Here is a 13,559-nt window from a genome sequence, read left to right as displayed (position 1 = left end):
GAATGAAGCTGAACTGAAAACCACCACAAAAAAATCTGGCAACAATCAACCAAAGCGCGGACAGAGACTTGAAAACAGCACTTTCCCCCCCACACACACATCCACATGTGGATCGAGACAAACTGGACAGGTCAGCCCGGCCTCCAAACAAAACCACAACAGTGTAGTCAGACTTTAAAGCACTAAACCGTGGCTCTACACTTTGTACGATGCGCAGCTCCATTGTGTTGTAGCGTAAAAACAACCGCAGAAATACTTTCTCGTGTTGCAAACCGCTCACCAACACAAACCTAAATCCCAGCATGACTTATGGCTGCAGGAGTTTAGTAGTATGTTTTGTCTACAGCTCCGACCGGACACCTCCTTGATTCAAACGCCCACACCCGAAACTCCACGCAGGGATGAGCCGCTATCGCCTCGTCCAGACGCAGCGCTGGGACAGATAAAAGTAAGTCATGCTGGGCGACTGAGGACAAGCGCTGCTCTGAGACGGCTCAGAGTGTGTGTGATAAGTGGGTGTGTGAGGTGCGGAGCAGAAGCGGTACAACACACACCGTCCTGCTACGTAGCTTAGCATTCCTAGACGTGGTTCAGACGTTTAAAATCAGACAAAGTTTGCAGCTTTACGATCCAGTAAAGTGAATGAAGAAATGCGCGATTAGTTTAGATAGTTTTCATTGCGATTCTGTCGTTAATAAGGCTGTATTTTCATTACAAGCAGATGTGTCAGTTTGATTTATTATGTCTATAAAATACCCAGTAACAGTTTTGCTGTGCACACGATGACATTTAAATGTCTTGTCTACTCGATTTAAAATACAAAATGTACAAATATTCAGCTCACAATGATATTAACCCTCTGAACCAAGTTGATAATGATTAAAAATAAAAAGAAATATTCAGTTAATCAGACTCAGAACCACCAAAAACAAGAATTGTCTCATTCTCATCTTGTCTGACTCATAGATTCATCAAAAACACAATTAAAAAATTGGAATATTACATCAAAATCTCTTTGTTTGCTTTGTGTCTGCCAAAAATAAACGGTTTCCCCTCATCAGATTGTGTAAAATAAATTAGCAAAATACGTCTTGTATTTAAAGTCACCATTACACCACTTGGACAAATTTTATTTTTATTCCAGTGGTGTTTTTTTTTTTTTTCAAACTTCTGTAATAATCAAAGAAATTAAATTTTGTTTAATTTTAGTTTAAATAAGCTTTAAGCCAGATCCCAACATGCACCATTTCAGTGGTATTAACTTTCACATATATTTTAAATTTCAAACATAAAGTGACAAAGTGCTTCACAACAGCAAAGCCAGGAGTCATTTCCTATTTAAATGTGACACTAGAGGCTGAATTTCTTCAAATCTGAGGATTTTTTTTGCACATTTTTCCATAGTTCGAGCCTTTTTCCTCCATCACAAATAAAAAACATTCAACTCAGATTATTAGACATCATTTCAGACGTCCACTGAACATGAAAGCGACAAAATTAAAGCTGCTTTCACAATAAGATGCCCAAAAAGTACGAGCATAAGTTGTCAAAAAGAATTCAAACTGAATGACCAAAACCTAGACATTTCAAAAAAAAAAAAAAAAGTCTTAAATAGTTCCTTAAATCCAAGACAAGAAAAACAAACGTTAAATACAAACATAAATAATTTAAATAAACCTTAACAAGCCCCACTTTAACAGTAAAATATCCCTATAGATTAAGATTGTTCCTATAGACAGCAATAGGAACAACAGCAGATATCTGGCATTCAACAGCGGTAGACTGAACTGTTTCTATGAAGGACAGCCATTTAAATGTGGGTCAAACAGAAGCGATCAATTTTCACTTTAACCTCGAAACACGAAGACACGATGTCTTCTCCACAGCTGAGCTCACATCCACACCCACAGAGGACCAGACCGTCCCGTTTCATCCATTCATGCGTCGGCTCTCCTTCCAGGGTCGTGACCTTTGCCGGGTCCGACGCCTCGTAAAAACCGACCACAGACGGCCCGGAGGTGTCCGATGACAGAGGGCGGGGGGGGTGACTCTCTACGGACACGACAAAGACGTCCACAGAGCGGGACGAACGAGGGAAACGAGTTTGTGACTTTTAGGAGCGACGGCAGCTATGAGGCGTCACACACCTCCAAGACCTTCAAACTACAATTTAGAACCAAGAGGAGGCAAGAAAACCATCCTGAGACAAGGTTTTAATGTTAAAAAACAAAAACAAGTAGGAAAGTTTTACTTATTACAGCTTCAATTAGCATGCACTGGCACTACAGGACATTTAATAAGAGATTTATGACACCAGAATGTAGTTTTAAGCACATATTTATGCATTTTTCAACAACTTCTACTTCTCCAGTAGACCCCAGTAAGTGGAAGCAGCTGAATAAACACACAAATGAGAAACTCATTAGAATAACACACGCCATCGAGAGAAGTCAGCATTGGTAGTGAATTCTGTATGCTAATAATAGGGCTGGACCCCATTATCCTGAATATTCGTTTGCTACGGCGGTATCCGGATATTAATTTTGGTATCCGAATATTCGTCGCCGCCCCACCTCCCGGTCCGACGTTACCGGGCGGAAAGAATATTCGGCGTTACTGTCTTCCCTCCGCCTTCGGCCCATATCGGCTCATATCGGTTCATCCCGTCATGTGATCACATAAACATATACACATATGTCTATGTGATCACCCCCTCCTCCCCCCAGACGAAAATATTAGGAGCTCGTCTCTTCCCTTCGCCTTCGCCCCACTTCGGCTCATCCCGTCGTGTTCGGCTCATCTCAGCTCATCCGTTCGTGTTTGTTACCTCCATCTGAATGGCCGGATGGCTGCCAACTGACGTCACGCTTCGCTTCCTTGCATAAACACAAGACAAGATGCTGAAGACCTCCGCTGTTTGAGAATTCTTCAATTTAACTGAAGACAAAACGAAGGCAAAATTTGGACGCGGGAGACCAGACGAACGGATACGAATATTCGGGCCGTCTCCGCCACAAGTCCCCCCACCCCCGTGACGTTACGGGGCGGAACGGATATTCGGATATTCGTCTTTAATAGGGCCCGAATATTCGGAGGCCAGAAACCACTATTCGGACCAGCCCTAGCTAATAACCACTGAACAGTTTGAGTGTTTTCCTGGAGCTCTATGGAAGCAGCACAGCCACGATTTGAAGTCGACAGAATGCAAAAGTGTTTTCTGTGCAGTATTAAAAAGCTATATTGTCATAAATCATAATCATTTAGCATGCACTGGCACCATATGGCATTTACTAGGAGATTTACAAAACTATACTGTAGTTTTAAGCACATATGTATGCATTTTTCAGCGACTTTAACTTCTCCTGTAGCCACCAGTAAGTGGAAGCAGCAGAATAAACAGACAATAAAACAAAAGAAAGTTCAATTTTCTTCATTATTTTACAAATTCTTCTGCAAAAATTAAAAACAATCATGTTTCTGACTCAACACAATTCATTTGGGAAGCTAGATTTGTTACGCATGTCGTACTTGTGGCATAAGAGTTCATTTGTACTCATTAAATGTGAACAATTCTGAAATGTGCCGTCGACACAGCCTGCAGTTCAGCCGAAAACTCGGTGAATTTTCGTCATGTGACGGTCGGTCGCAGCTGAGTCAGCCGAGGCTTCACAGATGCGACAAAGAGCAGAGAATTTTTTATATTTAACAGAATCTGGCTACAACAAATGATATGTTTTTGGTCAATTATTAAAGGAGACAAGTGGAGTGAAATGATTTTGGTGAAACATCCTGATCTTTAGCTTAGATTTGGTCGTTTTTCCTAATCAAACGTGATTAGATCACATTAATCATTTTAAATAACATCCTTTCAAAGTAGGTTATCAAACAGAGCGGGTAAAATAAGCTCCTATATGCTGCTCTGTGGTGCTTATTTTCAGTTTGTATGACTAAAAGCTGTGGCATTAAATTTCAAAACAAGCTAAAAATCCTGTGATGTGAAGTGTAAAGAGAAGAAAGCGTCCATTAGAGTTTCACAGTGAGCAGCGTTTGCACAGCTAAAGGAACGCTAATGCATGAAGCCCAGCCTACATTTACATTTATTCCTCAGTCTGTCATTTCTGACTCTCTGACCGACAGTCAAGAAGAAAATGGACTTTAAATGAGGCGGTGCAAAGAATATTTATCACTTCTGACATCTGGAACAAAAACCCGTGTACGACATCTCCAAAATACTGAACAGTTTACCACAGAGGTGTCAAACATCCGGCCCTCAAAGTGTAAAAACTCCAGAGAAGACATTAACTGCAGATTGTAAATTATTAAAACCATAAATTTAAAATCATTTCTAGGCCATGACAAGTTGTTCTGACCATAAAGCAAAATACTAGATTGTTCATTGTTTTTTTCATTTTGCGTCTCATTTTTGTAATATTTTGTCTTTTTTTTTGTCTGACTTTTATTGTTTGTCTCACGTTTTTGTCGTTTTGTTTACTTTTTGCCACTTCGTGTTTCGCTTTACTCATTGTTTTGCGTCGTTTTGTTTCATGTTTTTGTCATTTTTTGTCTCGTTTGTCCATTTTTTGCTGCTTTATAACTTTTTGTCTCATTTGTCATTTTGCTTCTCGCTTTTGTTGTTTGTGTCTCATTTTTGTCACAGTTTGTCTTGTTTTTTGTCTGACTTTGATTGTCTGTCTCACGTTTTTGTCGTTTTGCGTTTCCTTTTTGTCTTGCTTGTGGTTATTTTGGGTTTCGCTTTACTCATTGTGTGTTGTTTTGTTTCATGTTTTTAGTCCTTTTTTGTCCCATTTGTTCACATTTTTGTCGCTTTGCAACTTTTTTTGTCCAACTTTGTCATTTTCTTTATTTTGTTTCGAGTCATTTGTCTCATATTGTCTTTTTTTTCGGTAATATTTTGTCTTGTTTTTGGTGGTTTTTTGTCTTTTTCTGACTTTGATCATACAGTAAAACAATATATTGTTCAGTTCCAGATGCCTGTGATTAAAATTAGGAGTTGTGGTAATTTATAGGTTATGCTGTGATTTTACTGGTCACTGGAGATCAAACTGGGCTGAATGTGGCCCCTGAACTAAAAGGAGTTCCATCTAAGTTTATGTCGTGTTTTTAGCTCCATAATGACAGAAATGAAGCTAAAAGACACATTTGGATCTCACCAACATGTCGGATTCATGCTAAAGACGAAGAAAAATGAACAAAAACGCCCACAAAGCACCGCCAAGTTTCTTCAGAATCATAAAAGGGTGTGATTTATAAATTACACACATTATGGATCACTCGCTTCCCAACAGCATTGAGATGATCCATTCTAGTAGTTACACTGTAGGCGGTGAGACGGGTGAGCAAATTACCGCAGTCAGGAAAACGCTGCAGATCCCAGAGAACAAAATGTGCACGTTTGAAGCCTTTATTCTGCATGTCCTGGTTCATGCTAAACCTTCTCACCAGTCCTGCTGCTCTAAACATTAGCGTGACATGTTCTTTTAGTCACTGTGAATATGTCTTTTCTGTCAGTTCGCAGCAACAGGCGCCACGGCAGGACAGGAAACCAACTCGCTCCAGCAAAGCGGCTGCAGTTCACTGCCAGTTACAGTGATAATTTGCATAATATTGAATTTTTTTACAACCTTACTTGCAACCAAATGGATTGTAGTACCACTAAAAACTGCGGTGAGGATCAGTTCAGACAGTTTTTGTTTAAGCGCCCTACTTTGCATCCCTACAACAATCCGAAAAACACAGAAAACGACACACAATGAACACGAAGCCAAGAAGTGTTTCGACTAAATGCCTGAAAAGTAAAAGTCAGGCCGGCCTGAGCTCCACGCTGAGCCCTGACCACATTACTGCCTGATGAAATATACCAGAATGAATTGGCAAAAAGTAGACGGCACAGGAAGTAAAGCTGCAGGAGCCGGTGGGGCTAGCAGGGCTACAGCAACAAACGTAAACTATAGAGCTTCTTATCAAACATTCGGCTGCCGTTTTTATCTCCCAAAGGGCGAGCAGCATCCCTCCACTTAGACTGAACTTTACCGTTCCAGAGGGGAAACTTGTCTTCAGCACAGACTGTTGCTTTACAAAAAGGCATAAAAGAAGCCTTGTGAAAACACCAGGAGACCTTTAACCCTCGTGTCGTCCTGCAAGTCAAAACTGACCCGTTTAAAGTTCGAAAACGTGGACATAAAACATATTTTCCACAGTGAAACTCCTGATGTCCGCATTTGCAACATTTTTGAGAATTTTTTGAACGTTTTTTGGTGGAAAAAAAAAGTAGATTTCGCTGGATTTTGTGGTGAAGTTACATAAGTTTTACTGATATGTATGTAATCACTTTAGATATTTTTAGAAAATTTTTGCTCATTTTTTGAAAATACTTGCAAGAATTTTCTTGCCAAATTTGGGGGATTTTTAAAAACAAAACTTAAGGAATTACTGGAATTTTCTTCCTGAAGGTTTTGCACATTTTCCAAAATTTGGGGAATTTTTTTGCCAAATTTTTGGATTTTTTTCAGACAAGGAAACGGTATTTTTTGGTGCCCGTAAATGAGGACAACAGGAGGCTTAACGACCACTAGTCTTTAGTTTTGAACTTCTGCGGGAGCAAACGATAGCTTCCAGCGTCTTGATTTGAGTTTAAGGTGAAATGTTGGTATCCAGAGAAGAACAGATATTCAGAGTCTGCGATGCTTTTTGTTTTTGTCGTTTCCTACCTGCATTTCTTCACTGCAGCCCAGAGAATAAAGGCGAAGTAGCTGTTCAGTTAAGCGGCCGTACAAAGCTGTAATTCAATATCTAATGATTGTCTAGGACGGCCCGGCAGAACATCAGGTTATTTCACCGTATGTAAACATAAATAGGGATGTAGACAATCAATATTTCTACACATCGTGATTATACTGGCTTGTAGCTGCACACAGGGACAGCTGAGGACACGTGGTAGTTGTTATTAAAGCATTTTCCACTCTAGAATCCATACATTCAACACATGCAAATGACTACTCTTGTAGACAAATTTAATCTCGCAGGCTTGGGCTGATGACAAAAATGACTCCCGAGTCCTCATAAATACAAAACCAGCCTCACTCAGATTAACTCAACATTAGCCGGTCATTGCTTGTAAATGTTTGTAAAGTGTAAAAATTACAGAGAAGACATTAACTGCAGATTGTAAATTAGTAAAACGATACATTTAAAATAACTTCTAGACCATGACAAGTTGTTTTGATCAGAAAGCAAAAGACTAGATTGTTCTTTTGTGTTTTTGTGGCTCATCTGTCATTTTGTCTTGTTTTTGTCATATTTTGTCTTGTTGTCATATTTTGTCTTTTTTGTCTTGTGTTTGTCGTTTTTTGTCTTGCGTTTGTCGTTTTTTGTCTTGTGTTTGTCGTTTTGGTCTGACTTGTTGTTTGTCTCATGTTCTTGTCTTTTTGTGTTTCCTTTTTGCCTCATTTTTCTTGTCTTACTCATTGTTTTGTGTGTCGTTTGTCGTTTTGTTTCATGTTTGTCATTTTTTTTGTCTCGTCTGTCCATTTTTAGTCGCTCTAACTTTGTCACTTTTTTGCTTTGTTTCATGTCGTTTGTCTCATTTTGTTTCTCGCTTTTGTCGTCTCGTTTTTGTCTGACTTGTCGTTTTTTTCCCACTTTGCGTTTCCTTTTTGCCTCGCTTGTGTTTTTTTTTTAATCCTATTTTTGTCACTTCATGTTTTACTTGCTGTGTTGTACATTGTCTTTGTCGTGTTGTGGCTTTTTTTTTGCCTTGTTTGTGTTGTTTTTCTGCTTTGTTGTTTTGTTTCTCGCTTTTGTCATTTATGTGTCCGTTTTGAAACAGTTTGTCTCGTTTTTGTTGTTTTTTGTCTGACTGGTCGGTTTTTCCCGCTTTGTGTCCTTTTTTTTCTCACTTGTGTTGTCTGCTTTGTTGTTTTGTTTCTCACTTTTGTCATTTATGCCTCGGTTTTTGTTGTTTTTTTTGTCTGACTTGTTTTTTTTCCCGCTTTGTGTTTCTTTTTTGTCTCGCTTGTGTTTTTTTGGTCACTTCATGTTTTGCTTGCTGTGTTGTACATTTTCTTTGTCGTTTTGTGGCTTTTTTTCGCCTTGCTTGTGTTGCTTGTCTGCTTTGTTGTTTTGTTTCTCGCTTTTGTCATTTTTTGGCCTGTTTGCGTCACTTGTGTAACTTTTTTGCCTCATTTTTTGTCATTTGTCTAAATCCGATCGACCATCAGCAAACACATCCTTCCCTATTCCCGTGCGATTCGATGGGAAGCTACATTTATTGTGATCAAACTTTAAAAGTACCCTGTGGTGATTTTCACAAACAGCAGCTCTATGGAGAGTATTTGTGCCACGCATGTGCACGAGGAAAACAAAGATGAGATAAACACTCCTGCTGCCCAACAAAGGCACAATTTATACATTCATAAAGTGATCTTTGCGAATGTTTGATAAGGAAGGAAATCCCTTCAGTGCGTTTCTCAGGCTACACGGACACCAACAGCGTGTTTGGGTAATTAACGCTGTACGCAAACATAACTTCTGTTTACATGAAAACTCCACAGGGCACCTTTAAGGTTTGCATTAACCCTTCAGATGAACACAGAAAGGCACAGGACAGTTTTTCCAGGACGTAGCAGCTACTTACAGATTGGACTGAAGCAACACATCGTAAATGTTCGTCTGGTTTGTTGAGACTTCAGAACGGTGTCTGTGTGCGAAACAAAACATCTCCAAAGTCTGGTAGCTACGACTAAAATTACAACTCTTAATAATTTAACAAGGTTCATCTTCTCACCTGTGTAACACCTGTGTAGGAGCCGATTATCAAATGCAGGTAATTATTTTGGTATCAGTGGTTTTAATCGTCGGTTTTACCAATATAAGGCAGGAACCTTTGTGTCCAGGCAGAGTTTCCAACCGGAAGGGACAAACCAGTTTTTGACCGGCAAACCCTAAACGGCAGCTTGTGGATGCAAATTTATGCACTTTGGAGATTTCTGGGCAAACAATAAAGACACAGTGTGCATCACAAGGTAAATCGAGTTGGACTTTCATTCATTGGTGCACTTGTTAAGCGCGTCAATATAGTTTTTATGTTTCCCAGCTGGATCCTCTCAGCAGCTTAGCCTCTTTAACAGCCTGTTTTCTTGGCATGTTTGAAGTCAGTGGATCGTCTGCACGAAGACCCTCACCAAACCTTGCAGATTTGCATGGATGACTAAATTTTTGCCACGCGTACCCGTACAGACGTGGAAAGCCTGAATTAGCCTTGAGGCTGTAGCCAGTATGTTGCACAAAGCAGCCAGAGGGAATCTAGCGCTGCATGCCAGAGTCTCGACGGTGGTTTTCTGGGACAATATGAAAAATGTCACCACACACCCTGAAGACAGTCATGTTTACCATCAATACTATTAAAGACTAAAATCTATTGGTAGTAAACCCAACCAGCATCGTACTCAGCTGTAAGCCTGATAATCCCTTGCTTGAACTGTTCCATGTAAGATCTTCGGGTTATAACAAACTTTGCAGCCTTATATTTATACCAGGACAGTAGTTTGAAAGCTTCAGATCATTTCTGCGCTCTGCTAGGAGAGACTGAGCTTCTCCCCATCTGACCAAAGGTAAAAAACTCCCTCTGTCACCAAAACAAGTGGTGGGCGGTGACGATGCTTTAACCATTCATTCCACAGCTGGGTGGCTGCATGTGCTGCAGGTTTTATATACTTTCTACGTGAGCTCATGAGGTGGGTTCCATTGTGTCGCATTTCATGATGCGTCATTTTCAGGTCTGCACGTTTGCCCTGGTTTCAACTGACTGCAAGAAAAATTTCCCAGATGAGAACATGTTCAAAGTGAAAGTTCAATGATCTGAAATAGTAGTAAAACCGAGTCAGTAGCTGCACGTCTGAGCCAAGTGCACAATGTACCGCTTGTTCCAATCTGCCCTTCAGTAGCATACTGGCGTTGCGAAATACATTTTAAGCCATGCAGCTTGTACTCTTATCCACAACAGGAGTCCAGATCTTGTTCAAGGCCACACTGGCAGCACACGACTCTTTAGAAACCATTCTGTTGTTTTAGCAGACTTAAAATGACTCACATTCTTACGCTTTTCACTCATGTGAGACATTCTATAACAAGAACTTCTCCAAGGATGCCCATCTATGCTTTTATTTTCTTTTTCAACCGTTTTTACTTGCATTTTTGTTGCGTTATGTTCCTTTTACAAATTGTCTTGATGCTTCTTTGTGTTCTATTTAAAGCACTTTGGACTGCAGTGGTGTTAAAGTTTTATACAAATGAATGTGGTCGAACACTACGTGCACACTTCTCATAACTGTGTGGAAGAATCTGTGCATAGTAGCGCACCTACAACACATCACATGACCATTTATGTACACTTTACAAATGAACGCTGCTGGTATAAACTTAAAGCAAGCAGTAGAAAATATTATGAATAAAGAACGGCTACTTGTTCTCCATGTTGATTTAACTGCTGGTAGTCAAGGTTCAGGTCTTTGTTTTCTTCTGGTAAAATCACATGACTGAAGCCTGGTCTATGACAGTTGAGGCCCAATCAGAGTAAAAACATGGGGCTGTATGTGATACCATTTCCTGACGTCTGAGTTTCTGCCCGCCGGAACAAGAACAGAATCCGGGAGGTTCGAACTAAAACAGAGTTTTCAAAAGTCCTAAAACTCTGGAAAAGCATAAACCCTATGCATAAATGTAGCAGAAGTATTGCGTATTAAAATAAACTTGTATGTTGCACGAATGAAGTCTAAAACATCAGATATCTTCACAACACTACCCATGTATGAATATCACTGGCCCTCAAGATGTTGTTTTGTTCCTTTTGTTACAATTTATTCACATTTAACAGTCAAACTGGTCAAGTTACACACACAGAACCAGTAGTAACAACTTCCAAGCAGACATAGCTTTACGTATATACAAGAAAGAAGTGTAGGAGCTTCTATTACATGTTCCTGAAGACGTTTCACCTCTCATCCAAGAGCCTTCTTCAGCTCTGAGAAGCTCTAAACACACAACCAGCAAACCAAGATACAATCTGCATTAAAGCAGCGCCTATCCTTGAAAGCAGCATGGAGAAAGGGGGCACTACCCCCCCCCCCCTCCCCCTCCGGCTATCTCGCCCACTGGCTTCCTGCCATGTTTACAACGTGTGCTGATGTGACAGCTTTTGGAGCACATCCATTCACCCATCCATCCATCCCGCCTGGGCTGGTCCAGATTCTGGGTACAAGCTGTACCCTGAAGTCCACATCATGCTTTTAGCACTGCAAACAAACCAGCTGGCAAACAAAGAAGCAGCACAGATAGTCAGTCGGCAGGCCACAGTCACCACTACCACAGTGACCTGACCGTGTGACTGCAGACACATTACACCAGTGTGAGTGGATCATGAAAACACGTTTTGATTTGTGATCAGACTGCTGCCTCTTTCACATCAGGATCACCAATTATCACTACACCTAATCACCTGCGTGGCTGTGACTGAGTGGGATAATGTGCATTTTCATGATTAATAGCAATCTGATGTCAGGAGCCATGATGACTATGCCTGCGAGCCTCTATGCTAACACAGCTAGCTGCGTGGACAAGCTATAGAGCTGCCTAGTTTAATCTGACAACACACACACGACGTGACAGCCGACCCAACAACCACCAAACAACCGGATCCCCTCACATTTAACCTCCTAGAAAGATATCTGCCCTCAAACGTAGTGCGGCGTATCGGCTAACTTAGCCGGCTAGCTAGCTAGCAGCGCCCATGCCTTTTCTCTTCGGGGAACACGTGGAGAGAACACGTGACGTCTCATAACAAACCTGCTCCCCTTTTTTCACACATTAAACGAGTAGATGTTTAGTTTGAGAGTCGAGAGCCGATATGAGAAGTGCAAAGAGGCTGGCGTGTTTTACACAAGCTGCGTGGAAGTGGGGAGAGTAGTCAGCTAGCAGCTAAGCTAACACCTGAATGGGAAGGGCTTGACGTCGGACTAGGCCGAAGAGGAGTGTGTGTGTGTGCGCTATTGTTAGCCGGCTAAGCTGCTGCTACGAGCTTTTCCTGCCAATTGATGCAATGCGAGACATGGGCGGGTGCTTGTATGTGCAAACAGACATGCAAACGGTAGAAAAATACAGGTTTGAACACAAGACATGGGGACGTAAATGCTGCTGCATGTTAAACGCCTGTGCACGGTGACACTGCTAAAATCCACGCTCCTCCCCACGGAGAAGCCAGAAAAACACATGCACTTTGAAGCCCAACTTAAATAAAAAAGCGTGCATGGTGTGTGGTGAACTTTTACAACGTGTCACAGGCGTGTGCATGTGTCCGTTGCACCTTTAAACAGCGTGGTCCGGTGCTAAACTAAAGCAAAAGTCGATTAAAAATCGACTTTTGCTTTAGTTTTTGCTTTAGTTTAGTTTTGGGAGCATTTAAATCTATTTAATTATCGCTCAAGAGCAGCTCTAATTAGGGGCAGGGATGAGGGGGCTTTAACTCCAAATATAACCAGCCTGTTTATCTGCTACCTGCGACCACACCTGCACCGACACCCCGTTAATCAACCCGTCTGGGAGGCTACTGACCGTGGTGTGCTTGTCCGTTCACGCTGACCACCGTCACGGCGTTCATTTTCCTAGTCCACGGGTTCACCTTGGGCGGGGGGGCTTCGGTAAACTCCTTCTTGCCTTTAACACCCTCCTCGCTCGGCTTGTCGTCGCTGTCACCTCCGCCTCTGCCCTCCTCCGTGGCCCGCTTGGAGGTCTGCTCCTCCGCTCCAGGGCTGCCACCGCTGCTGCTTCCCCGCTCGGCGACACCCGTCTGCCGCTTGGCCCCGTCGCCCCGCTCCTCCTCCGGCTCGCCGCGGATCACCTTGCCGTGCTCCTCCGCCTTGGCGAGCGGGTTGCCGGGCAGGAGAGCCTCCACCTGAGTGGCCATTTCCCACCACCGTCTTTCTTCTCCCCCCTCAGGATTACCAGTCCTCCCCTTTCTCCCGGCCCGAATTCGCTCTTCGATTTCGGGGGGGGAATGTGAAGTTTCTCGGCGGGGTGGTGCCGCTCCTCGGTGGCTCCCAGACCAACGGGACTTCGGCCGAAGACGCGGAGCGGTGGGCGCTCGGTTAAAACATGTAAAAAAAACAAAAATAAAGAAACGTGTCCGAGGCCTCTCAGGATTACAGGCTGATCTCCGCCACTAGCAGCAATATGGATGATCCCCACCACGCGATACCGGGGGGCGCGCACGTAAGGAGCGAAGGGGGAGTAGCCACGTAAAGACGGGAGCGCGCTTCTGGGTCAGGTCGAGATGCTGCTTTCAAGTGCTTCCTCGTCGTGAAGCGCTCCTCATTTCCAATTTCGGAAGTCGTTAAAGTGCCAATTTGTCTGACGAATTCAAGTGCTTTTAGTATCGAAATGCACCATGGATTTAATTTGTTTAATTCAGCAGTAAAAAATATAAATAATATGAGTGAATAATAGAAATTAAAGACCTACTGTTCTCAAATTGAAAGGTGTTTCGCAGC

The 13,559-nt window shown here is 42.1% G+C and overlaps 1 protein-coding gene across 7 annotated transcripts in view; it reads right to left on the bottom strand.

Moving 5' to 3' along the window:
• Positions 1 to 13,276, bottom strand: part of larp1 (La ribonucleoprotein 1, translational regulator) — an 83,342-nt gene extending 70,066 nt beyond the window's left edge. For all 7 annotated transcript variants that reach the window (XM_051937390.1, XM_051937392.1, XM_051937393.1 and 4 more), the window contains exon 1: positions 12,625 to 13,276. In XM_051937390.1, coding sequence (XP_051793350.1) covers positions 12,625 to 12,976 — 352 coding nt within the window. In that variant the 5' untranslated portion in view covers positions 12,977 to 13,276. The remainder of the gene's footprint in view (positions 1 to 12,624) is intronic.
• Positions 13,277 to 13,559: the final 283 nt, after the last annotated feature.

Source organism: Acanthochromis polyacanthus, chromosome 17 (assembly GCF_021347895.1).
Source record: "Acanthochromis polyacanthus isolate Apoly-LR-REF ecotype Palm Island chromosome 17, KAUST_Apoly_ChrSc, whole genome shotgun sequence".
Taxonomy (NCBI): Eukaryota; Metazoa; Chordata; class Actinopteri; family Pomacentridae; genus Acanthochromis; species Acanthochromis polyacanthus.
The sequence above is the reverse complement of the archived record's forward strand: the minus strand, read 5'-3'. Positions and strand labels throughout refer to the sequence as shown.